At 38.1% G+C, this 27,265-nt stretch overlaps 1 protein-coding gene across 1 annotated transcript; it reads left to right on the top strand.

Annotated features, from left to right (window-relative positions):
- PPP1R3A (protein phosphatase 1 regulatory subunit 3A) lies at window positions 1-27,265 on the top strand. Its single transcript, XM_085318510.1, has 4 exons — window positions 1-794; window positions 22,187-22,245; window positions 22,361-22,497; window positions 24,722-27,265. The coding sequence occupies exons 1-4, from the start codon at window positions 1-3 to the stop codon at window positions 27,263-27,265; spliced, it is 3,534 nt and encodes a 1,177-aa protein (XP_085174636.1).

Here is a 27,265-nt window from a genome sequence, read left to right as displayed (position 1 = left end):
ATGGAGTCTTTTGAAGGACCTAGTCGGGTTAGTAGGGATAACTTATTAGAAGTCCCTACTGTAAACGATTTCTCTTCAGAAGACGAAGATGTTAAAACTACCCTTAAACCTCGTTTCTCTCCACTGCCCCGAAGGCGGAGTTCTGCTTCTTCAGAGGAAGAGGAGGCAGAGTCCCCTGGTACCATTGCAAGGAAAGTTTCATTTGCCGATGCATTTGGGTTTGATCTTGTGTCTGTTAAAGAGTTTGATACCTGGGAATTTCCACATGCAACACAAAAGGATGACAAGGAAGATGAAGTTTTCCCTAAGGAGGAATTTTTTTTATCTCAACGGTTTACGCTACCTGCTTCACAAGAAGAACTTTTGCAAAAAGTGCGTGAGCAAAAAGTGCTGTTGGAGTCAGTTGTGTTCCCGCCTGGGGTTACCTGTATGAACGGCATTATACGAGTTCTCAATATATCTTTTGAAAAAATGGTGTATGTTCGAATGACACTGAATGACTGGCTGAGTTATTACGATATCTTAGCAGAGTTCATGCCTAACTCATGTGGCAGTGAGACCGACCAGTTCTGCTTTAAGATTTCTGTTGTGCCTCCTTTCCAGCGACATGGAGCTAGTGTGCAGTTCTGCATACGGTACGAGACATCAGTTGGCACATTTTGGGCAAACAATGATGACAAAAATTACACACTTATTTGTCTTAAGAAAGAAACTGTGCCTACGGTGGATAATAAAGTACACACAGAGAGTACTGATAGACATCTTAAAGGCTGCTTAAAGACAACACCGAGCAGGTGAGGTTACATCTTATCTTTTGTTAATTCACAATATAACTGGCTAATTCTGATTTCCTAGTTGTATTTGCTGGAACTAAGACTTCTCATGCTGTTTTCTTCTTCTCCTTTTTTTTTTTTTTTTTTTTTTTTTTTTTTTTTTTTTTTTTTTTTTTNTTTTTTATTTTTTATGATAAGTAAGTCCAAGACTTTATTTCAGTAACGCTCTTGTATATATTAGACAACCGTTTTCTGAAGACAGATTGGTTGTGATCAACGTCATCGTTACAAAATATGGCATGCCTGCAATACATCTGAAAAGTAATGTGAGTTTTACAAATTATGGGCTATGTACTGATTTTGGTATCTGTCATGTAAAGTGAGCTGACTTCATTGAAAGGTTTGCTGTAAACTGAAATTGCTGTACAGTTAAACACTTTACATTCAATTCTTTGGTATGTCATCAAGATTTTAAAAGTAAAAAAAATCTGGATTTTCACATGATTCATTTCAAATTGACAGTCTCTAAATGCACTTTAAAACAGAAGGAGTAATGGTGGTTCAGGAAGCTGATAACTCTGCATTGGATCCCGTTTGTTGGTACAAACTTTCCTACAATTGGTTGGGCTGTTCTGCAAGCTGTATCTTAGAGTAATGCCTTCTTGCTGCCACTGGTGGATGTTTCTGTGATCAGATTGACAAAAACCCTATCCGTCTCCAACAGAGATATGAACAGTGAAATGAATAATGATATGTATGGCAGAACTGGTGATATTTTAAAGAAAAAATATATAAGATTTATCTCATATGTATTATTATAATAATTAAATGTCAGCAAGTGCTATGCTAATTAAAGAGTAAAATGACAGTGAATTACTTATAACTTAACGACACATAACCAGAGAAGCTCAGGAACAGTGATTTTTGGCTTCCTAATCTGTATTTAACTTTCCTTTGTTTAAATAAAGCAGTGCTGCCCGTGCAAATCCAGTTCTCAATATTTTGCTTAGTAAATTTCCTACAAGTCAGTAGCATTATTGTAGAATCAAATCTGCATTTTACCTGTCACGTCCATTGCAATATTTAGATCCCAGAAGTGAATTTATCCTGCGTTTTTAGCACTTGCACTCTTTCCAAGTAAGACAGTGCTGTCCAAGTAAGACTGTTTTATTTTCCTGATTTTAATTGGCCACAACCTGCGCTCTTCTACGTGGACTGAACGGATGGGGAAGGGGAAACAAAACGGYGGCAGCGGCTGAAAGCCTAACGAGAAGGAGGCAGCCAGGACTTCCCCCTCTCCCATCTTCTGTAGTCGAGAGCACCTGCCAGCTCTAATTGCACGTGATTCCTGTGCGGAGGAGCAGGCAGTGGGATTTAATGGCTGCATCAACGCTCCTGCGTAAAAGCAGCCCCCAGGCCTAACTTGAGGCCAAATTCCCAGCTAGTCCATGATGCTCGCCTGGCGGGGTGCCCTTTGGGCCAGCTCTGGGGCAAACGCGCGGAGGGGGAAAGTCCGGGTGCGKTGGAGCACAAGGGCTGAGGCGTTTACCTGCCAGGTAGTTAGATCCTGACATTTGTGCCTGGTTTTGTATATCACATCTGTCCTTCAAGTAGTGTCACACGAGCCAATCTGGGTAAATAAGATGGCCTTGATGCAGAAGGACCTTGATATCAGTTACCACAAGCATGTGGAGGCGGGGTGCTTTCAGCCTGAGTTCAGGTAGCCCCTGTGGATGAGACGGACGCTGAGAGCTGAGTCTTAATTTAGGGAGCCCTGGGCTGCCAACTGCTTTTGGGACTGACCTGCAAATTTAGATGCAGTCAGGCAGCGGAGGTTAAATGGCGCCTAAGAGCTTAAATCCCTGAACTTTCCTGTGCCGCATCCAGTGCTAGCACAAGTCGTAGAAGTGTTTCATCTCTCTTTCTCGTGCATATGCTAAATTTCTTGCATGTAATTCATACAGACAGGTATTTTAAAAAATGGGAAAGGAAGTAGCATGACTACCCTATAATATAAAGTTACCTTATCTCCTATCAGAGTGTAAAGTTGTTTCCCTTTGTATCAGACTACAGAAAAAAAAGTATAAGTCTGTATGCATACATATGTATATTTGTGGGTGTGTGTATACATATATATGTGTGCAAACACATGTATATTTGTACATATACACATATATACAAATATGTGCATTTGTGATAATATTAAAAATAAAGTTATCTTGTTTACATTAAGACCTATTACACATCTTTGCTAAAAACTAACATGTACTTTCAAGACTCTTTTTATTAGCAGAAGAATGTTAAGGGACCTAATGGTAAACGAAAAAAGTGAGCTGAAAACATTTTTGGAATATGCTTTCAGTGGCCACCACGGCTTCTGAAAGACAGCTCTGGCTGGTTGTAATAGGACCAATTTTGTGCTGCAGGGACTTCACGGACTTCATAGGAGTTACAACTTTCAGCAGCGTAAGTGAGGTCAGCATCAGGGCCTTTAGTTTCAAAGGAGCTAAGACACCAGCCTCCATTGCTCACTTGTTTTTCAAAGTGTCTTTGTACGTGTTGCTCCTTTGCGTGAGCAGGAACACCCTGCAGACATCTGCAAAAGTACCTCATTATTCTCCTTCAGACCCTCATTAAAACTCCTTTGCTTTGATGTCTAGAAAAAAAACCACAACAAATACACCCCCATTCCCCCAAACTGGTAACGTGAGGCTGCCAATGTGCTGTGACTACTTCATATCATGTTGAGCAGTACCACCCGTTTCCCTGTTCTCCTCCACCAGCCCRTCCACCTCTCGCCTCTTGTTTTATGCTCAGATTATATATGCTGCGGTGGTTGAACTGCTGCTCTGTATGTTTATACAGCAGTTAGCAAATGGGGTCATGGGCCAGAACTAGGTTCTCTGAAGAGCTGTAGCAATGCAAATATCTACACAGAAGTAATAACATTTTTACTTGTGATTCAAACAATAAATATACAGGGAGGGGATACTGCCATCCAGGTCCACAAGCTGGAGATTTTTAATTAAAGATTTTGTTAAAACAATGTTAATGCAAGTATATTTAAAGGGCACTTTTTTGACTCCTATACTCAAGTTTAGAAACACAGTTCTTACAACATTCTTCAAAATCTTGGCTCTGAGATGTTTAATTTTTTCCCCCTAAATATACAGTTTACCTCTTCAGTTGAAAAATAGGACTGTTAAAGAATTTTATTGTTTAAACAAATAGTCTGATCCACTGTAGGTCATACTTATATGGCCTCTTCAATGTCATTAATATTTGTTGCACTAGTGAAATGAAAGGAAAAATATGGAATTTTGGAGGAAGCACAATGTGACTGTATCATGTTACCCATGAGAGCCTGAGCCAGGACAGAGTTGTGTGAATGAGGGCAATGAGGAGGTTTTTGACATCATTATTAAAATATAAATTAAAAAAGGGATCAACCTTCAAAAGTTGCACTTGCAGAAATTGATAAGGAAAAGCAAAGCTGCATGGAATAATTAATGTTGAAGCTCATCTAGATTTGCATGATCAAAACCACATGAGTTAAAATCTCACCCATTCTCTCTGCATTTCATTTGCTTGTGYTTTTATGTCTAGACATGACCAAGTAGTCTGTCAAACTTTCATACAAGTATTTGTCTCTAACTGCATTTTTCCAAGCTAAAATTAATTTCAGCATAAATTTTAACATACATTTTTGCATTTTTGAAAAATTTTTAAGGATTCACAGGCATAAAATACAATCTGAAAACAGTAATGTTTGAATGAATTGCTTTTTCTTTTAGTCTCCTGAAATTGTGCATTTAACTTACACATACACATATTTTTGGGAAAAAAATCAACTCCTAAAAATCCATAGGCTGCTACTTAAAAGAGATACCTTCTGACAGAAAGCAACCCTGTTTTCCACTGTTTTCCATGTCATATATATGTATATATATGTATATGTATATGTGTATATGTATACATATGCATTCATGGCACTGCATAAGCCATAGCTGATGYGAAAATTATGACCTGATACCACTGATTGTGGTTATTTTTGGTTTTATCACACTGTATGTCAGGCAAATGTCCATAATAGATAGTAGCAAGTACGTTCAGAACGAATACAATTGAATTCTCTCAATCCACTCCACTCTTTCTTTTGTGGATCTTTTGCTTTCGGGACGTGGGTAATGGTTCTAAACAAAAATTTCTCCTGGTCCTAGAATCTGGCATGTGATTTTGTCATYGACTGAGACTCCAGGCTCCTGTGTAGGTCTGATGCAATTGAGCTGGTTGTCTTGCCCTTTTTCTGTGGTTGGTCCTAGTTTGCCATCTGTCAAGAGAGCAGTGTGAGTGGGAACACAAGGAAGTGGCCGATAAGCRCGATAGTTGTTTCTCAATATGGTAGGATGTCTGTGTGGACTAGTACCCTCTAACAAAGAAGGTGGGGGCCAATATTTTCATCTTAACTATTATAGAAGGTTATCACTTACCTGTCTAAGCCCTCAAGTTGTCCTTTTGAATTGATTCTAGTCCTGTACCTTTTTCTTAATTTCTCAATTACTGGACTCTCTCTCTCTCTTTGTTTATACATCAATTGACTTATCTTGGTTGATGCCAGTTTAAAACAGGACGCAAAAYAGGATATTGCCTCATATGAATGGTGCTCCATGTACAATACCAAACGAGAAGGAGKAGTAAAAAAATCCAATTCTGTGGGYGACTAATGCCAGTTTCAGCAGCAAAAATACTGAATAATCTTTAAACAATGCTGGTGAGAACATTTCTTGTGTGCTTGAGTGTGCTTTTCCTGGTGAAAAGCTAGCCAAGGTTGCTTTCCTGTCTTCAGCTCTGGTTTCACCCGATTTCTGATGAAAGGCAAAGGAAGTAAGTTGTTGAAGGCAGAGCCTGGCAGGATTGCCCTRTGTTCACTCGTCCACTGGCAGGAGGTAGACAAGTGCCTCAGGTGCCCTGACAAATGTAGTTCTACATCGGCTCCCTCCCCTTGGCCTTTCCCACAAGCCCATGATGTAATTAGAAAATCATGAACTTCTGAGGAAGCTCTCTGGAAATAGCATTGCATACATTTTGCTAGGAGGAACAACTGCATTATTGCCTGGAAGTCCATTTGATATGTGGTCTTTAAGTTATGTTCCTTTTAATCTTTGTTATTTTCATTATTGTACATCATAATCAAAAAGAGAAGAAGAGAGCAGAAAAGCTGCTAAAACATACATCATCTTTGTGTTCTGCTATTTAGTCTCAAGGTTGTTTCTGGTATCTCAAGTCACAAGTTACACCTTGATCAGCATACAGCCATGGGATTTGACTAAAGTTTATTGCTATTATTAGGAAGTGACCACAGTGACTGTTTTTACCAGGAGAGCAGCTGCGAGGGAAGTTATCCATTCACAGGGAGCCAGCTCAAAGCAGCACTCTTCTGCTAATCAACCTGACCCAGTATTCCCAGCCTTTTTCTTGCCTCCTCCCTGGCATTGCTAGTCTTTGCAGAAATAGATGACATTGGCACCAAGGTAACACTTCTCCAGGTACTTGAAAAGCATGCTATCAGGGACACAGGATAATTGTTTAAAGGCTGTCTAAAACATAATATTCAGGCAAGCAGGATAAAAGCAACCTGTGGAGCTGCAATTGGGTATTATCTTCTATTAGACCGTAGAGTTAACTTTTAGGGCAATTGTTGTACTCTTGCTCTTCAAAGTTATTTAAAATAAGCTAAGATAAACCACTTGAAAAAACATTCTATGAGGAACAGTTCTCCTTGGCCAGGAACTGTGCTCAATGACTTTTAATGGCTTTTTTTTTCTACCTGTCTAATCATGATATTTCAAAATATAGACACACTTAATAATTTAATTATGAAATACATTAAAGACTCCAAGGATAGATGTCTAARTTAATGGCAGAGAATATGGTCAGAGAAATGCTGAAGAAACAGATGGAATTTATGGATGAGAATGACATGCACGTAACAGATAAACACACACAGCCGTACCTGTGGGCTCCTAACTGGAGATACCCGAAGGCTGAAAAACTGACTAACTTTTGCATTTGTTGATTGTGAACTGTGCTACTCTTGCTCCATTAATATAGTGTACCGGGAATATTAAAAGAAGCTTCCAAAGTTTTAAATAACAACATCTGAAAATAACCTATGCTGGCAGTCTTAGTGTAGTGCTTACTCTGTATTTTGTTAGTAACARTGGTTTGTCGTTCATTGCCTGTTTAGATCTGCTGGAAAAACTGCTATCACCAGCATGACAGAACAGAAATTAGTGCTCCAACATATGAGAAATGTTAGTTGCTATAAAGCATGTTTGCTTGTTTGTTTAAAACATATAAAAGAGATGCTTTGTAATATGAGTATAATTTCTCAAAGGTATGATGAGTAAGTACTTGTAATTATATGTGTATTGCTTGGATTTACAATTGTGAGGTTTCTGCAGTTGCTACAGTTTCATCAGCTTATTTAAATGGCATATTGTAACACTATTACARTTGACTCTTAGAGCTATTTAATAGAGCAACTGGCTTGATCCTGCAGTAGGCCCATAAATAACTTAATGAACATCAAGAGTCTCACTGAACTTTGTGGGATTCTGCATGTGTAAAACTATCCTTGAATGTTAATATTTACAAGACCAGAGCTTATTTCTATATTCTTTCAGATCAGTGATTAAAGACCTTTGGACAATTAGAAATATGCTGCTGAAGGAATTTCTGTATTCCATTGACGCTTCTGTTTAGTGAAATATCTGTTTTGCAAATTGAACCAGGCTAGCAATGAACATTTCATTTTTCTGTCTTCTCTCTGCTTTTCAGTTACTACAGTTCATAAATGTTCAGTTGGAAAAAAATTATTCGGTTACATTCACCATGGCTAAATGTTAGTCCTGAAAAGACGTTTAAAGTCAGTGAAACATTAACTGAGAGCGCGAGAGTCATATTTAATCAATGCATTCACTACCAGTGTCATCTGAGCTGTTTATTCTGATTATGAACTTTAAGCCTTGATCCAGCCACAGCAGTGCAGCTCTGAAATTGAAGCAATTGATTTCAGATGCTACAAAGTAAGTCCAGGGAGCCAAACGTCTGTTGTGCTTTTAATATAAAATGTGGATTTTCTTCCCAATGACAAAACATAGAAGAATGGTCCAAACAAATACGTTGCAAGTAAAATGCAGTCCCTGCCTTAGGGCTTGCCTGAGTGCAAGCAGGATGTTAGAAGTGGCTGTTTGGATCCATAGGTCTTCAGTGACACACCAGAAAATACTAGGTGCTGAGCCATAATGAGGGACTTGGTTTTCTGACTGTCCACTGTCTTCCTGATCAGTGGAACAGATAATATTCTGACACTAAAGCCAAAGATTTATTATTACTAGTTACTAATAACAATCCTAAAGAGCATAGAAGAGCACTTAGCTAAACAACTGAGTGTAGGGCTACATGAGAAGTCCTTTAGAACTAGATACAACTGGCAGTTTCTTCTCACCTTGCACATAGATGTATCAAGTGATCAAGGCTTTAAATTTTACTTTGATGCATAATAGCTGTTCTTGCAATAAGCTGGCCTGAAATCGGCTTGGCTGTTAGCAGAGCTTCAAGACCTGGATCACTTCATATTGTGGAAGAGGGCCATGAGGCTGGCAGTCTCCTCAGCTGCCGAAGGAAATCTGCACCAATATCAATATGAATCGCCTAGGCCATTTTCCCAGTCTTCCAGATAGTGCTATTGATAAGTATCACACAGTGGCCTTCTTGCTGTGTTGTAGTAAAACAGCATTTGAAAAAAAAAAAAGTTTATTCTTAGTAGTGGTAACACTTGTTAAGATAACTGTTTTCTGAGTTCTAGACTATGGTTGTCCTCTCTCAAAAATGATGGAGTCAGGCTTTTTGTGGTCACTCTTTCTGTCCTCTTTCCTAGGGATGGGAATTGTGTCTTAATCTTACTGGAGTACCATCTCTCTACCTATGGTGTCTCTAAGACATCTGTCATCTTCCTGCATATATACCTCAGTATACTGCCATCAGCCTCTAGGAAATATCTGTCTCCTCGTATGCTAGCAGGGAACTTCCTGCCTCCCATCCTTCCTTCCTTCCTCTCTTTTCTCTCTTTACTCTCTCTTCTTTCCAGCTAACATCCAGAAAAACACCAGATGTCACAGAGTCTAAGGTCTTTTTTCTTTTGGACCATTCCAAAATAGGTTTAAGTTGGAGAAGCATTAGGCCTGCTGATGTAAAGTTGCTTTTCTCTCCTTCTATCTTTTAAAACAGTGRCAGAAAGAAGCAGGAGAATAATTCTCTACCCCCAACTCCTTTCTATAACATCATTTTGATACTGGACTGTACTCCTTCCAGGCCAAACAGTAACCGGTTCTAGTGAGTCCTGTGAAGAGTGTGAGAAGGGTCTCTTCCGAACTCAGTCAAAGCCTAGCCCCTATGAAACTTGACTCCTGACTTAGCTTTCTCTGGTTCTGTCTCAACAGCTCTACACTGGAGGTAGGCACCCCAGTAATAAGGTATTGCATTACTATTTTGCCACAGTTCTGTAATAGAGCTGTCAGCAGATCTTCTAGTCTTGCCCAGGGGAATCTTTCCTACAAGAATTTCCTGATCCTGTTTCTGAAGTAGTTAACCGACCATGTGGAGGGACTTAGCAATTTTGTGACCAATCTTGGCACAAAACAGCTGTGTAACAAGACCACAGAAGAATTGATTTCTTTTCAATATTGTTATGCAGATACCGTAATAAGGTGCTACATTCATGACAGAGCTATAAAGGCACCTGATAAAAGTTGTGATCTTCCTGTGCATAGTTGTTGTAGCTTAATTCTAGATATAAATTACAYGAGTTTTTTGCAGTCTTTGTACTATAATCATGAGATTTGGGGATAGATGGGGCTATGTTGAAGGTCTGAGCATGGCACCAAATCAGTGCTGGGGTCAGGCATAGACTGGATAGYACTAAAATTTTCAAATGGACAGGTACACATCTATATTAAAAAAAATGTACAAATGTTTTGCTATTAAAATTCAAGGTCTTTTATAATGAGCTGGAAAATAAAGACTAATTTCTGGGGACTCTGTTTGCTTTGAGGCTATGATTATTCTCATCCCAAACCAGGCCAATGCATTTTGTTCTGTGCCACCTATGTCCCTGCTTCAATCATAAACTAAGACTGAAAAATGAAAATATTAGTAATTGGAAAATATAATCCCCTGGATAGCACCAGCCCAATAATCTTAATAAAAATAGGTTTATTGCAAACATTGCCTGAACTCTACTGGGAATTATCTTTTCAGAAAAAAACACTCAAAATTCCTCTCAGCTGCTCTCTTGATCAATTGTCCCCCTCGATACTATTAATCATCATACTATATACTTCTTATTCCTAGCATCTTTTTCTACTTCACATTCCAARCTTCCTTTCCAATTTCTCCCTGTTTAGAAGCTCCTGACGGTCTTTTACTGTTCTTTTGCAGGCCTACCTTTTTGTCCTTTTCTGGTTTCAGCTCCTTTTCTTAGATGAGCCCACCAAAACAAAGGGGTATTTCCTCAAAGTGAGGAAATACCAGAGATTAATATAATTGTCATATTCTTGTTCTCAGTGTTCAAAATTTAGACAGAGCTTCTTTATGACACTACTTTTGTGCAAAAGTCATGTGAAGGATGCTAAAATGACTCTCATGATGATGCAGTCCTCTGTTCAAGGCATAGTTTCAAGGTAATAACTGCAGTGCAAACTTCCATTGCCTTACCAGTGTGCAGATACCCTCACTACAGCTCAAGGGGGTCATTCTGTCTCCCTGCCTCTATCCTCTGTGTCCTGGCTATCATCAAGGGAGCTAATTAGCGTCAGTCGTGTTTGTTTGGTGACACCTATTTACTAAGAACTGGATTGAGCCTTCTCAATGCCTGCTGGTAGTTGAAGGTCATATAAGAAAATCAATCTTGTCTAGATTTGTAATAACCTTTCTGATTTTACATATGGCTTCATTCTAATAGGATCACTTGTAATGTCATAATGTTTTAAAATATTATTYAGTATTTTCTAGTCTTCTACTATTTATTTATAGCTGTCATTGTCCCTCAAGCAGATTTTCTTTGCAGTTTTTGCTTTAATTTCTGAATCTTCTTGTATGGTCTCAATTAATTTAGAATCTAACAATGTAATTTACACTGTTCAGCATTAATTTCAGCAGTGCTGAAATTAAATTCTTATTCTGTTGTGCTTCCAAGGAATCTATTTTTTAAATACCTCCTTAGAAAATTAAACTTGTAAACAGAAGGCAGTGACATTGACATACGTGACACGCAGTAGCAGCTTCATGGTTCAGACATACACAGTACACCTTCACAGTGAGTGATTTTTTGAAGTCAAAATACTCTCAGATAGGAATTGACTGTGTTTTTAGGTAAAGTCATCTGAGAAGTAGAATTTAAGGCGCTTGTGTTAGGAGTGCAGAATAAAGGACCAGAATCATATTAGCTGAGCTGCAATCCACCTTCTGCATTTTTGTCAGCATAGCTATCAATACTCCAACCTGCACGTAAAGCATTCTCTACCTTTTCTTGCTCTGTCTTTAATTTTTGCAGCTGTTGGTTTCTGCCATACCAAAGATACAGTTGATTCAGCGTGAGGGCTGAGGCAGCTGCCCCAGCCTCAGAGCACAGCCCCTCTCGAGCTGTGTTCCCCAACACCTCACGTGAACTTTGGCTACGTGCAATCGGTTTGCAACACAGCTGTGACACCCCTACCTCAAGCACATGCATTAATATCAGCTTCTCTTAACAGTATGTAAAAGCCTGAAAATGACTTAGAACATTTCCCTGAAAAGCAGTACGGCTGAGTACTTAGTTTCCTTGCAACTTTCTTTCAGAGCCACTTTACTGATTCCCCCCCGCCCACTAATGGATTTTGTACTTTAGAGTTTACACGTGCTACAGTGTTGACACTGCCTGCSTTTTTGCTGGTTGCTGCTGTCTTTGTTCTGCTGCACACCTTGTCCTCGCCTCTCAAACCGTAGACAGACTCTCCCCCATTTTGACTTACGTGCCTCGCACCTCCTTCTGGACAGCTGTAATTCTTTGTCCAATTGTTTAGGGTAAACTCCATAGGATTTCATAGCTGAATTTTGTTTCACTTGGTTTTATCTTTACATCCCATCTGAAAAGGGCAGAAGGACCCTTAGTTTTCTCTTCTGGCAAAATCACATTTTTTATATTGTCTTCATATTTTCCATAGACCATCAGAACACATCTTCTTGCACAATGTGTAACATCTTTTTTATACAGCCTAATCTTCCTATGCTACAAAACTAGTTTGAAAGATTGAAATTCTTTAGCAATCATAACCCTCCCCTTATTCTGTATTTAGACGTTGCCTAAGAAAAAATGTATGCCCTTAATTTCTAGCAAATTTTTATCAATACTTTTATATACAAATGGTTATAAAGATAAGCTATTCTTATCTAATGGTTTCTAGGAGTTTAAGATTGTCTCAGCAGGAGTTGCTGAGGGATGAAACTTCTAATGATGATTTAAAGCAGTGAAGTGTGTAGGCTGAAACTGAAATAATTATTGCTGTAACCCTCTAAGCACTCTAAGTTCCTCAAGAGAAAATACTTTGTTCAGAACAGACCCTGAACAACAAAATGCTAAAAAAGTTAAAAAAAAAAAACCTTGGAACAGCATGATAATTTAGAATTAGAATCAGTATAATGTGAGGATGTTCTCAACAACTGCTCACAAATGCCTCAGCCATCACAATTAAAAAGGAATAATAATTATGGTCCCATTCGAAAGTATGTAATATTCTATTCCATTCAATAAGCCATGAACACTTTAAAACCATCAGCGTAATCCACAAACCTATATTTACAACATTAAACTGGATGTTCTGCCTTTTCAATAACTGTCATCTCATCTCTATTATTTTCACCTCAGACTCTAATTGTTTCTTTTATAGGAGCTAACCTACCAGTGTCCTTGGCAGTACAGTTTATGGCTCATGCATTTACAGTAATTGTTTGGGCAATTTGCCACACAGTATAACAATCTTCACATCACAATCAGTTTTTATAATAAACAGCATTAGTTGTGAAAAATACAAGTGATGCATGATTCTTATGGTAGATAAAGGGCACTGAAGATGCCCTTTAGAGAAAGAAAGGAAAATGCTCAAGCCTTGAACTGCTTGAGAAAAATACTGATGTCACAATAGAGCTAATTAATTTGATGGTACAAACAAGAGGGGGAAAGGGCCTTGCATTCATTAGTGTCAATTCCAAATGAGAGCGTACTGCTCATAAAAATACATTCSGTCTTATTTTAGGCAAAATGTACAGGTAAACAAATCAAAAACAAGCACCGCTTCCTGCAGTAGCAGCGATTTTGCTCCGTTTCTTTATAAAGAGTCTTCCTCTTCCCGCGTAGACCTGCGGGCGGTAGGCTGGGTGGCCGCTGCTCGCCAACCCGCCTTGGCAGTGCTCCCGCTGCGCCTGGTACCCGTCTGCTCCTGAAAAGCTGAGTGCCTACCAGCTTGTCTCCAGAGCAAGGAGGTGCAACCGCCTCGGTGCAACCTCGGTGCACCTATAGATCTCCGCCTGCCTGGGGTTTTGCTGCAGATGTTTGTTGGCCTCTYGATTTTACAAGCACCCAGAAATAACAGGTCAGGCCATGCTCGGTGGGGAGGGTATTTGGTACACCTTCAGCAGGCACAGCCTCCCATGTTAGAAATTCTCCAGGGCAGAAAGAAGGCAAACGCCCTCGTGCACCAGTGTAAAAATGGCACAAACACGTAATCCTCAGCCTCCCTGTCATCTCCTTGCCATCTGACAGCTCTAAGTTGCGCTGAGGGCACACTGAAGCTAGGCCCCAGGAAGCACAAAGATGGCTTAAAGCCGAGGCTGAACCTCTCCTTCTTGGGCTCTGCTGTGCATTCTTTGGCAGCACCAGGATTTGAGACCAATATTTATAGGCTGTTGGCACCATATGTGATAAGAAATCTTGGAGTGGTTGTATTGTAAGTCTTTAACTTCCACAGCTGATAACACAGGCATCAATTTAAATCACTAAGAGACTTACTCCTTGAGTTTTGGACTGAGTTTTATGAAGGCAAGGAATGAGTTTATTCGTTAAATGTTTGATTCAYGTATTAAGTGAGGAAAATAAAATAGAATTAAATACTGAGATCTCATCACAAGAAAAGTCAGAGTACACACTTAAGAGCACACCAGGATCCTTGTTGGATTTGAACCCTGTACAAGGAGTTGAGTTCTGTACAAGGAAAGGGAGGTCAAGACATGGTTTTGAGCTAAATCCCAGCAGGTGGGTGGGATGTGTCTTCAGTACTATTCTCATCATGATAATGAGATCAAACTTATGTTTTTTACTTTTGTATAGAACTAGCTTCCCCCCCCCCTTTAGAATAGAGAAATAGAAAAAATCTATTTCCCTCTATGAATTAGCTTGGCTAATATTTTCTCTCTTGTYCCACTGGTATTCTAAGACTAGCATAGATAGAGTAAGCCAGCTTTTTAGGGGGTTATATTTATACAAAATGGATTGAGTTCTTCCTCTACTGTATCATACAGACCAATGAATAGAACACTGAAGTTCTTCTTAGAACTTTATACACACACTGTGTATTTCCTACTGCTTTCCCAATTTCCTACTTCCTTAGAAATTTATTTTTGTTGTACATTAGTGGGTTTTGAACAAAATTGCATAAAATACTGTTGATGTTTGCAGTTATATGTGGAAAACACAGACAAATAAAGTATTTAGTTTCTCTGAAATGTTCTTTTATGCCAACTCCTCCAAACCTTTTACAGGCTTTCTGCTTTCAATGTGCTTGTAATTTTTTTTTGATTATTGCTTAAAAAATAATTTAGATATTTCCTCTTGTACTTCCTTTTGACATGTTACCATCTGCTGCTTACGATTTAAAACCAACCAAACCAACCATCAGCCTTTCCCTCCACCCTCCCCCAGTTCTGTGAGGGTCCAGTCTGAAGGGTTTGTGTTTGACTCCAGTGACATCTTAGTCCTGACCACTTACCTGCACTAATTTACTTTCTGCTCTTCTGAGTCTCAGTAAAACATTACTGAAATGTTTAACTACTTCCTTTCAATGACCTCATTTGTTGTTATATCACAGTGGCATCATTCTTCAGCAAGGCAAGCTATTTTCAGCTCTACATCCAAAAGCACTAGTTGTATTGAGGATTGCTGCGGTATTAAGCTCTTGTTAGGTATAGGTTTTACTGGGAATTAAAAAAGAATTGCTATCTGGATAGCTCTTGAATCTTGATATCTTTTCTCATGCAGACATTTTAGCTTCAACTCAACTTCAGGTTAGAAGAGGATCGTTTTGATTTTGAATCTCCCTTGAAATAAAAAACAGAAGCATGAAAGGGTCTGTGAGAGTCTAATCCTAACTGGATTTTTGGATAAAATTATATCTGAAACTTTTTTTCCATTTTATGTATGTTTTTACCTAAATATTTGAAAAACATATTCTTTAAATATCTTAATTTCACTATACCTTTCAAAATTTCAGACTAAGTAAAATACGACCACATTTTCTTTTAAATATGAGGTAGTGTAAAATTGTTTATATTACATTAATTTCAAGAGCTTTACAGGKACGTTTTCATCTTTCCATGTTTTATGTTCTAACAATTTTAGCCTTTTGCCACATTCTGTAAAACAAATACTTTGTGTTTCAGATATTAATACAGAGCATAAGTGAACATAACGTGCAACAATGTGAATTGTGTTGGAAGTTATACAAACATACAGAGATGACTTCTGCCAAATATTTATATGAATTAAAACCGCAACAAGCTATAACAGCTCCACCCGCTATGAAGAGATTAGTAGCTTCTGGCTATAGGCCCAAATCTATTTCAGACCAAACCAATGTGCCTGCTCTTCTATAGTGAAATTCGTATGTATGAAAATGTACCTCTTAGGGTGTCTAGTAATGTAAGAATTTATGAATTAGGACAGGATTTGAACTATAAGACTATAAAGTCTTGTCCCTGACAGTCCCAGGGAAACATGTTGTATAATCCCTCCCATTCATAGCAGCATGTCCATGAATGTTTCCATGCTGAAGTATCCTCTGTTTCTTACTCCTGCTATCTGCACAAAAAAAAAAAAAAAAAAAAAAAAAAGTTCCAGTATTACTTTTCTAATGCATACAAATCTTTTTTTAACTTTCCACTCATATGTTTTCATGAATCATTTCTGTTAGTATAGTAGAAGAATTCTGCTGTTTAATGTCTTTTCTCCTTCTCAGTATTTACCCCGTTCATATATTAATAGTGGGCATTTATTTCCCTTCTCAGATTTTGTTTAGCTACTCTAAAAATAGAAATACTCATTTTGTCTCCTCAGCTAAGATAGATTTTCCATTCCCCCAATCTTCATGTAGTCTTCTTCTGCACCTGTTCCAGTTTGAATTAATCTTTCTTGATCATTGAATACAAATGTTCCAGAGGAGTTCTCTRCACTGCCTGGTACTGTGACATGAATTCTTCCTGGAAATCTTTCATTAGTGGGAATACTTTGTCTGACATATTACTGCAGAATGCTATTTGCCTTTGCTTTATGTCCAGCTCACAAAGGTGACTTGCAAATGTTGTCTGATAAAAAAACAAACTCAGATTTTTCTTGTTCATCTGCCTGTTTCAATTTTAAGGCCTCATTTTACAACAGAAATGCTTTCTAGTCCCTAAATGTATGACCTGACACTTTATAATTTTGAATTTCATCCCGTATCTATTAGTCTGATCCTCCAGGCCACCCATTTCTTTYAATCCTCTTCTGTGTTGGTAATGTCTCCCAACTTGATATCTCCCACAAATTTAATTTAACTTTGACTTTTTGTGCCTTGATCTTTAATAAAATTACTAAATAAGTCTGATCATGAGATTAGTCTGTATGAATTCCACCGTGATGTCTACCCAGCTCCACAGCTTCGTTCAGACCAGCTYACAGAGCTTCACTTGGCAGAGAGCTCCTCTCCCACCTCAGCACTCTTGCACTAATCTCCCTCTTCTCCAATTTAATTAATAGATTTCCCATGTGGCTGCATAGCAAATGCTTTAATGAAGTCCAGATAGATTAGATAACTGATTGTTAGACAAGGGAAATATAGTAATCTTGTCAAAGAAAGATATTATCAGGTGAGTCTGGCATATTTTTGCCATTTTCATTTTATCTCTATTTATTCTCTCTCTCAAGTTTTGGTCTGAATCTACTGTGAAGACTTTCTGAAGACACCTGGGCCTGCAGTTGCCCAAACACTACTTTTCTCCTTTTTCCTAAATATAGATACTACTTTTCCTATTCTCCTGGTATTATGACAATAGTATCAGGACCAATTCAATAGATTTGAATAGCAAAGTTTTTAAAAACTAATGTGTGATTTCCTCTAATTGGGTCTCTCAATATTTTGGGTGGSAAATTATCTGTTCCTCTTAACTGAAACATATTTAAACCTCAAGTTTTGTTCCCAGACTGAATGAAATAATATAATTCTCTAAATCTATATACCTATCAGTTATGACCTGCTGATCATGTTCCTCTGAATATGACCGTACTCCATTACTAGCACTGTGATAGAAAAGTTTAAGAGGAGTCCTTTGATTTGAGGGTCATAAACAGATTATCTTAAATCTTGATCAAACCTCACTTCTTCTTCTAAAAAAATTCCTGGTTAATTAAAAAAGGCTGACTCCAAAGCCATTGATAAGTCTTACTTTAACCCTACCCATTCTAAAGTCAAAGGCATGTTTTTTGTTGGCTAATTTATCTTCTTTCCATTGTTCTATCTACTCCACAGAGCTCTATCTTTAGGATTTAAATCTTTAGGATGTAATCTTGACATTTTTTTTCTCCATTTGGGATGCAAATTCTACATAATTTTGGGATTTCTGAGCTCCTTCACATAATGTCCATCAACTTTTCAGTTGTTTCAGTCCTAACTAGTCCTCAAGCCTTTCATTTGTTCTTTTACATGCAAAGCTGTAGTGATAACCTACTTTAATTTCTGTTTTCTTTTTGTCGCTCAGTCCAAATGAATGGTAGTTCCATCAAGAATGAATCATGAGCATAAATACTTTTTGAAGCTGGTAGAAATTCTTAAATTGCTGATGTACTTTACGAAGATATACTCCGTTTGTCTGAAGGAGAAAAAGCAACTGAGCTTCTGCGGGTATGCAGGTGTTTATGTTGGAAGGGAATATGGAGTTTTTGAGCTTGAATTGTTATCAGAATATATAAGTTCACTTAAAAGTAAAACCAAACATTTTAAGACTGAAGAGAAATTTTGTATCTCTCAATACATAATACAAGCACATTTAGATCCCYGCCAAAACGAGATCATTAATTTAAAAAACAAAGGCTGAGTTAAAACTTTTGATAAACAAATGTGACTGAAGAAATTCTAATTCTGGGCTAGGAACTCCGCAGAGAAAAAAGGGGAAAAAAAATCCTTACTGACAGGACAAACATTTTGCATAGACTGCAAGGAGGAAAGGACACTGTGAAAACCAGTGTGATCAAATGTTTTGGTAGTGGAGATTTTCTGCTTTATAATTCTTAGTGTTTGATGAAAGGGCTAATATTTAARGGCTCTAGGGAAATTTCAGTGAGGATCCTGAAGAAAGTCTGGAGGCTTGGCAGGCTGAGTTCCCTCTCAGAATGCTTTAAACTACTTCAGGAATTTAGGAAATGTTTGTATATATTGCAAGAAATAAAATGGATACCTGAATTCAAGTTATTACATATAAATTGTGGAAGACTAGAAGCAGAGTTACAAAGTAGTCTTATAAGATACTGAAAAACATGGGCTAAATTACCTTTGTTCTGCTTCTACAGTTGTAAAGGACACTATAATGTTGTAAACTGATTTTAAAGCTGGTGACTATAGTAGAAGACAAAATACTTTGCTACTTTTTCTTCTCCCTGTTGTCACTGTTATTATGTATGACCCATGACAAGTTCTTTAGGGCCTGTCTGTGACCCTGACTGACTACTTCACTGTGAAAAAAAAAGTTAGATGTCTGCACTTAATGGGTGCCTGGGCTAGCACTGTCTATTACACCTCCTTTCATGCCTGTTCAGATTTTTGCTCATCTTAGAGATGGTTCATCTTTGACAGTCTTTCAGTTGTGGTATTAAAATTGTGTAAGCGTGTGTCAAATATTTAATTGTTTGAGGTGTACATATATGTCTTAGTGTATCCTGTGATTGTATCAACCTGTAGATTCAGCATCTTCACATCASTTTTTAGATGAAAGCAGTGCTGTTAAATGGCTGTTGTTTTATGTGCAATGAGATCCCCAAAGACTGCAATATCAATATCCTTAATTTAGGTTAATTTTAGATTTCCCACCAGAATAATGATATAAGGACAGATATTTCTGATGTAGATGTGAATTAAAGAAAATAGATATAGCTGTTAAATTGAAATGAAATTGAGGTGCTGGAGTCAGACATTACATGCCAAATAAAATCCTAGCCACTTGTCATGGAAGCTCGTTACTTATAGTCCAGTTTGAATTTAGATTCACAGTGTGGGATTCACTTGAATATAATTTTGACTACCTAAAACTGAGATTCTGAGCCAGCCACTGCCGTTTCCCTTTGTAATTAGTCCTGTGCAGAGAAAGAGAAGCACCTTCTAGGATATTTCATTCCATCACACCAGTGATGTCTACAACAGATGCAGCAGTTCTCCCTTTTGAAGTGTTATTTTCCYTCCACAACTACAGATTCTACACAACTGCCTTAAGCATAGATGCTTAGAAAGGTAAGGTTAGATAAGATGGAACCCATCTTTGCATATGGCCATAAGGATCCAGCTCTAAGCATCTTTGTCCTTGCATATTTAAAGGATTAGAGAATAGATGCTCCTATCCTACTTGGCATCTTGCTTCAGGCATTTTCTGGGAAGTGTGGGCAGTGTACAGTCTTTAGAAGCATTACTTATTGCTTCTTACCTTTTATATCAACATTATTTTTTCTGTCTTTTTTTTTTTTTTTTTTTTTTTTTTTTTTTTTTTTTTTTGAAGCTTTGTCACTGTTCAAGAAAGGTTTTGGGGGTCAAGGAGGACAGAGCAGTTGCTTGAAGCACTTCCCCTGGGACAGGGGATATCTGAAGCCCCAAATCCAAAGACACTGCCTGTATTTTACACTAAGAAGTTGTTTATCAAAAATAAAAATTAATCACCGAATAGGAAATAATCAGAGAGAASAGAATCCAGGAGGTTCTCTTTTCTTCAAGGAATGAGGAATGCATTAAAGACTCAGGCTCCTGCTTGTATATCTAGCTTCAAGAGGAGTAGGCGAAATGTTCCCTCCAGTTTCTCCTAAAATAGTCTGCACCCTGCTAATTTGTGTACTTTTTGGATATGTGTGCTGTGTGATTTTCAGCCTCCTCCAGTTGTGATGGAAACTGAATATGCCACTACACCTTGGATGAGAGCTCCAGCTGCCAGTAAACTATTAAATAAAATATAAGCATCAACAGCTCTGCTCCTCCTGAGAATGCTTCTTGCAAGAAATGAGTGGATTTACCTCCATTCTTGTAACAAGCAGATGAGAGCCTCTTTCAGCAGCAAAGGATCCAGCCTTGGTTCCCACGAGTTGTAGCTACTCGACTGGAAGCTGCTGGTGGCCACATACATTCAGAACCTTGGCTCTAACTCAGGGCTTTTGCAGATTCCCTTCTAAGCATGGARGTGCTTTACTGCTTCTGTCTCACAAGTACGGCCCCAAACTACTCAGTGTCTAGGCTTATGGAAGCAGGTGGGTGCAAAGGGGCAGAACAAAACTAGGCAGCAGAATAAACATTTGGATAGTACAAGAAATGAATGATGATGTACTAATAATAAACAGTGATGATTTACCTTAAAACYCCACAGGCCTACTAATAATAAGGGCCTGGATCTGCTAGCCTTTTCAGAAGGAAATGTAGATTATTCTGATAATAGCAACTGTTGGCAGAGGAAAGTACAACTTGGTGTGAGTAGGAAAGTGAGAACCATGTGGAGGCTATGCATGTAGCAGAGTTCAGAAGTGACAAGACATTCACGCGGATATCAAGAATATTCAGCATTATTATAATTAGTGGAGAAAAAGAGCAGTGAAAAGAATGTTAAATCTTGTGCTTCAGGAACAGAGTGTAACAACCAAGTGGAACCTTAATACAGTAGTGCAGATTACCACCCCATATCTTTTGCTACAAGAACTTTACATCTTGCTCTGAAGTATCTGATAGTGGCCAGTGTGAGAGATCGGATACTGGACTGGATGGATCTGCTGTCTGCTTTTGTCTGGCAATTCAGCCTATAAAGGCTGGCTTTTAAAAAGTTGGTGACAGTCAATGTCTAGATTCTTTTAACAATGTGTAAAATTAGCATCCTCCTGAATTAGGCATTTTGGGTGACAGAGTTAATGTTATATCAATTCAAATGAAAGAAGTAAGGATAAAATAGAAGGGGAAAAGATTAATATTTGAAAATTAGAAAGTAATTTGCAGTAATGCAGGTGGACGGCTGGTTTAAAAATGCATAAATTAAGACTGACAAAAAAAAACTCATCAAGAGGGAATTATGAAAGATATAATAATTTACATTTTACATAAGTAACGTTCTTTTTACATTTTTTCCTCTTTTTTGCTAAAGGTTACGTGCCTGTAAGTACACAATTCAAAGTGCTATTGCTTTGCACTGATATTGCTGAGGACTGTCGGCGCTCAGCATCTCCCTTGAAGTGGTTGTCTTTCAGGACCTGTTCTTTGTGTTCAAAGGCAGCAAAACAACAGCAAAAACTGCACTGGCTGCAGGGAAGCAGGATTCATTCCTACCGGCCAGGCTTAGCTTAGCAACAGGATTTATACCTTATATGTGCAGCAAGATTCTCTTGATATATTTCAAATAACAAAGATGTCTTTTTCCTATGATCTCTATATACACACAAGTATTTGAAAAATATAAGCAGCAGAGAGAGCTAGTCTCCCAAACATGTATATCCTTCCAGATCCTTTGTCTGACCCCAAAGTTACACTCTCCTGTCACTGACCCATCTAATCACCTTTATGCTGCTTTCTCAGAAAAGGCCTGAGAAAAATCTATCAGCTTTGCAATGTTATCTGAAGGTCAACACATTTTCATTTTCTGGGCTAATTCTTTCTTTGACTAAGTCTTAATATCAGGTCATTCAAACAAGCTGCATTTACTAAAGTTGTTATCTTCAGAATTTCAAATAGCATTCAAAATTTTGTGTAACTAATTAGCTGTCTTTATATCTGAATCTAAAAGGAATTAGAACAATAATTTCTGCAGAATAACACAGGAACTTTCTTTTTGTTTAACAGCAAAGAAGAAATATYGGAAATGTCTGATGATGACATATGGAATAATTCAAGGATTTCAGGTACGACACCCAGTTTAATTAGTTCTTCCTTACTGCACATGTTAATTATAAAGATGATAGTGTAACAAACAACCTCACAGAAAATATTCAAGCATATTTTTTGTTAAATCTTCAGCAACAAACGTGCCAGAGATTGTTTATTCGGAAGTGGAAGGCAAAGACACTGAGCCAGCTAATGAAAATATAAAAGGTAAAAAYGCAGAATACAGCCAGGGTGATCATGGAGATGATGAAAAAGAATTAGAGTTGCTGGTAAGTGTTATACAATTATATCTACAGTATTAAATGATATGAATCCATTTAGGCTTCAAAGCTGGTGAAATGCCCCCTTTTAAGAGAGCTGACTGATGTACTAATTTACAAATGTAAAGCCTTGGTCTGTACTTTCATTGAATCTCTAACTGATTCAACAATAGAAGGTGCTTTGATTTCAGTATACTGCCTCAACTTTTTCTGGTCTTAAATTAATGATTTCTCTCTTTTACTTCTTTACCAGAGGCTCTAAGTGACAGTTTGAAGGCATTAGAAGAGTAACATTTCAAAGATCTCTCTTCCTAGTCTCCAGGATGGATATATTCTTACATAAATGCTTTATATTTGGCAAAAAAATCTTACATTTACGGTACTGTTAGCCTTTTGGAATTTTTCAAAGGATAACTGTATAATATGCTATATGAACAAAATAAATATATATATATTTATACWGCACATTTTTTCTAAATCACTATTTGGCATTAGATTTGTTACAATAAATTTCACAGTCAGTGAACATTCAATCTATTTGGATTTGTGTGTGTGCATGTGTGTGTGTGGTTTGGCTTGCATTTTTCAGTATGAAAGCAAAAATGGCAATAAATGAGACACATAGCAATCTATTATTCTCAGTGTCTATTCTCAGCTCATATCATTTGGGTGCATAGATTCATAATCATAGATTATAATACCTATCACCTGTGAAAATGTGAACGCTGAATCAGACAGGAGAGGAAGATGAGAACCATTCTTTTTTTCTTCTTGATAGAGAGGGAAAGAATAAATTCCTCTTATTTAAATGTAAAATTTTCTCGTCTTTTACTTGAAGAAAGTTCAAAATTGTTACCTATTGAGGAAGCTTTCACTGCCTGAAAGCCAACAACTCCATTTTTTTTAATGGTGAAACATAAAAAAGAGGACCTCTAAAATCACTTGTTTTTTCTCAGTCCACCCTGCGACGAAAAGCAGGATCAAGTATAACCGTTTGTTTATCAATTGCCAGGGTTGTCGCTACATTAAATGAAGGGGGAGCTATAATTTAGATGTTAATTTGCTCTATGCGCTCTTTAATGAATTAAACAATGAAGGCTTATAATAGATGGAAATAAAACCGAATCTTTGAAACGCACAGGCATTGGCTCACAAGACAGCTGTGCAGTTGACAAGTAACATGAGCCTTATGTGAGAAGAAGGGGAAATCGTAAGATTTGCATATAATTATTGAGATCATGCAAATGTCAGTTATGAGGAGGGGAAAAAAACACAGGCATCTCACTGTTAAATCCTGACAGTTGGCATCACCGAAGAACTCAAATACACTTGAGCACTGGTTGGCAGAGGGTCATTAAAACAGAATTTGCAGAGACATTAGCTCCCTCACTTTTCTTTGAGTGACGTTTTACTATTAATAGTTTGCAGAGGCTTTGCAGAAAACATATTAATAAGAGAAACTGTAATGGGGGTATCTACAGCAAGTGCAAATGTATAAAGGGGTGCCCAAGAAGCTAGCCTCTAATTGATCAGCTAGTGCTATCACTGTGACTGTGCTAAAGCGAGGGAGAATGCAATGACAAGCAGGCATAGCTGAATAATACAATATGATATTTGAGAGCAAGGAGGGAGAGTGATTAGTTTCTGGCCTTTTACTTCACTAATCTCATTTCCAACTCATGTCTTACCAGATTGTCTAAAAACAGTCTGGTTTGAAGCCTGTAAAATGGTCCCTGAGAGAAATGAAGCAAAGATAATCYTTACAGTATTTGTCAGTGTGAAATGTGTCTTTGTTTTACTGGACAATACTGTACGTTACCAGGCTTTGATGTACTGTATCAATGCCCTCATTTAAGCACCACCCTCCCCCCCCGCCGCCTCCCTCTTCCCAAACCTAGAACCGAATGTGTAGAGAATGAATTAGCCTCCCTTTAAGGGAATATTCTCTTTAGATTTAATTTGTATAAAACACACTAGCAGCTTACTGAACTCATGAATAAAGAGAGAGGGTTCTGAATTCTACTTTATTTCCTACTCTTTTCAGCACCACCGTAAAGCTCATTACCTATGTTAAAAAATACAACAGTGCAAATTTTGAAAATGGTTTGGAACATGTTTCCATAAAAGCTTTGTTACTAAAAACAAAACTTCCCATAATGAAATCCTGCCTCATTCATTTGGCATATTTTTATAAAGTGCTTTTTGATCATTCTTTTCTATTCTATTGTTTCAGCTAAATCAGCACTTCACAGGAGCTAGAGGTACCTCTTCCAGAGATGAAAGGAATTTATACACAACAGAACCAGTTAATTTTCCAAATGAAACCAAAGGATTGGAGAGAAAGCTAGCCCATACAGAAACAAGCAGTGACTTGCTGAGGCACCCTGTGCCTATCAGTTCCTCGTCTGAAAATACTTCACAAGAGATAGGAGAAAAAGTAAATGATAGCAGAAAGTATTCCATAAGAGATTATAACAGTCAGTCATCAGGAAAGGAAGTTACTGCTGGGTCTGTAAACAGCACTGAGCAGTCTTTGGAATGTACTGGTGCCAGTGAAACCCTTTTATCGGCAAAATATCTTCTTGGAACAAAGCAGAATGAGGCTWTCGATACTATGACTACTGTCTCAAGCTGGCAAGGAGAGAGCTACATAGATATTTCAAAAGGTGAAACAGAAAGCACCTCAGGAAGTAAGATGATGGAGAGGTTATTCATCAGTGAGGATGCTGCTGATCCCTCAGAAGAGGCCCATGAAATGAGTCCAGAAACTATTTCTTTAGAGCCTGATGAATCAATGCAATTAAGTGCATGCATAACAGAAACACTGGATGGCAATGCTAATCCAGCTCCAGAGCATCAGGCGCCACAAATGTCTCACCAAGCTCTGGATTCATTGTTGTCAGACGCTGACAAAAATGAAGGAAAAATGAAGATGATTGAAAGCAAAGATCATGTACGTTTGAGAGGAGATTTACATGCAGACAATTTTGCACGTTCTGATGTCTCAATAGATTCCACAAAAGGCCAATATAYGCACAAAAAGGTAGTTGGTGAAATGTCAGAGAAGAACTATAACATTGATACCGAAAAAGAAAAGAAAGTCATTGAAGTAGCAGACTTAGCACTAATCGGAGAGGAGGAAGCACCCAAGCCTTTTGAGTCATGTAGAAAACATGCTACTAAAACATTCAACACAACATTTCTGTCAACTGAAGACAATAACCAAGCACCCAGGCCTGCACAAGCAGATCCTCTGGCTTCCTCTCTGGCTGATGAAGGAAGAGCTGACGACACTCAGGAACACAGAGGATTCACTAGGTTGAAAGACAGAGGAAAGTCAGACAACAAAAACCAAGGAAGAATGATAGAAAAGGAAAGTGAAGCAAACACAGTGGAACAGATAAGGAAACAAACAGATAGTGAGGTTAGGTGGGATATGAGCAGTAATACAAGGTTTCTGAATACTGCTTCCACAAAAGAATTGTTTACCTGCCAAGAGACAGAGAGTTGTGAAAAGTCTTCTGTCTCTGAGCATGGTATTACAGAGAAAGCAGAGGCAGGTACAGCTTATATAATTAAAACAACATCAGAAAGTGCTCCAGAAAAAATGTCTGCCAGTGAAAAAGCAGTAATTGCTCAGCTACCTCAAGAGACTGCACTAAGTGACAGGCCCACAGAGGAAAAGGAAACAGCGTTTGATACACATGAAGGGAGAAATGATGGTTCACATTATGCTCTTTGTCAACTCAACACAGTGGGTGTATTATATGACACTGAATTTGAAAAGGAATCAGTTTTAGATATTTATAATGCATGCGTACATGAAACACTGCAAGGAGAAACGATGTCTGTATGCAATAGCAGGGAAAAACTTGCCAAAGCAGAACCAGACATTGGCAATATTCTACCTGTAGAGCAAGCAGTAAGGGCTTCTGCTGCAGCAAAGAAGGAAGCTTTGGGGCAGGGTTTATATTCAGAAGAAGTATCTAAATGTCCCCTGAGTGCCCAGAAGCATCTATGCAGTGAGGAGGCAAAAGAGCGCAACGACGAAAGCTATGCTGGAACACTTTCCTATCTGTATGCTAACACTGAAGCAAAAATGCCATCTTCTGGTGCAAATGCTATGCCCATTTACCATTATAAAAGCTCTTCTGTGGCAGCTTCTAGAGAGTCCACTGAGGCAGGAGAGCATCCTTACAGAGACTTTGAATTCACAGTCATTGACAAGGCTGCTGCTGAGTCAGGATATGATTCAAGTCTATCAAATGAAGTGACATATATTAATAAAAACCTCTCTCCTGAAGCTGAAAGAAAAGAAGTTCCTTCCAGTTCAGACACAGTGGTCTCTAGAGAAGGAAGAGGAGGGAATATAGGTCAATGCTTCCATCAAGCAGAGTTCAAACAAGAGAATTCATCAAGGCCAGAGGTTTTAATTAGTGATCCTACTGAAGAAGTTGAAGGGACAGGCTCTGAATCTGACAGTTTGATAACTGAGGGGAATATGCTGAACTGGCTTGATGACTCAGAGGATGAAAAACAGCACATTTCTGATTCTGCAGGTATTTCTCACCAGAAAAGTGAAGCACATGAACTACCTAGTGAGTCGCCAGCTTTAAAACATATTGGTTACAAAATCTGTTATTTCTTTTTCTTTCTTGTATTTGCTGCAACACTCTACCACTATGATTTAATGGTTTGTCTTTCACTCTACCTGTTCTCCCTGTATTGGCTATACTGGGAAGGAGGAAGAAGCAAGGAGGCTGTCAAGAAGGAATAA

This window comes from Rhea americana, unplaced genomic scaffold, assembly GCF_003343005.1.
Source record: "Rhea americana isolate MKP2758 unplaced genomic scaffold, rheAme1 scaffold_54, whole genome shotgun sequence".
NCBI classification, from domain to species: domain Eukaryota; kingdom Metazoa; phylum Chordata; class Aves; order Rheiformes; family Rheidae; genus Rhea; species Rhea americana.
The sequence above is the reverse complement of the archived record's forward strand: the minus strand, read 5'-3'. Positions and strand labels throughout refer to the sequence as shown.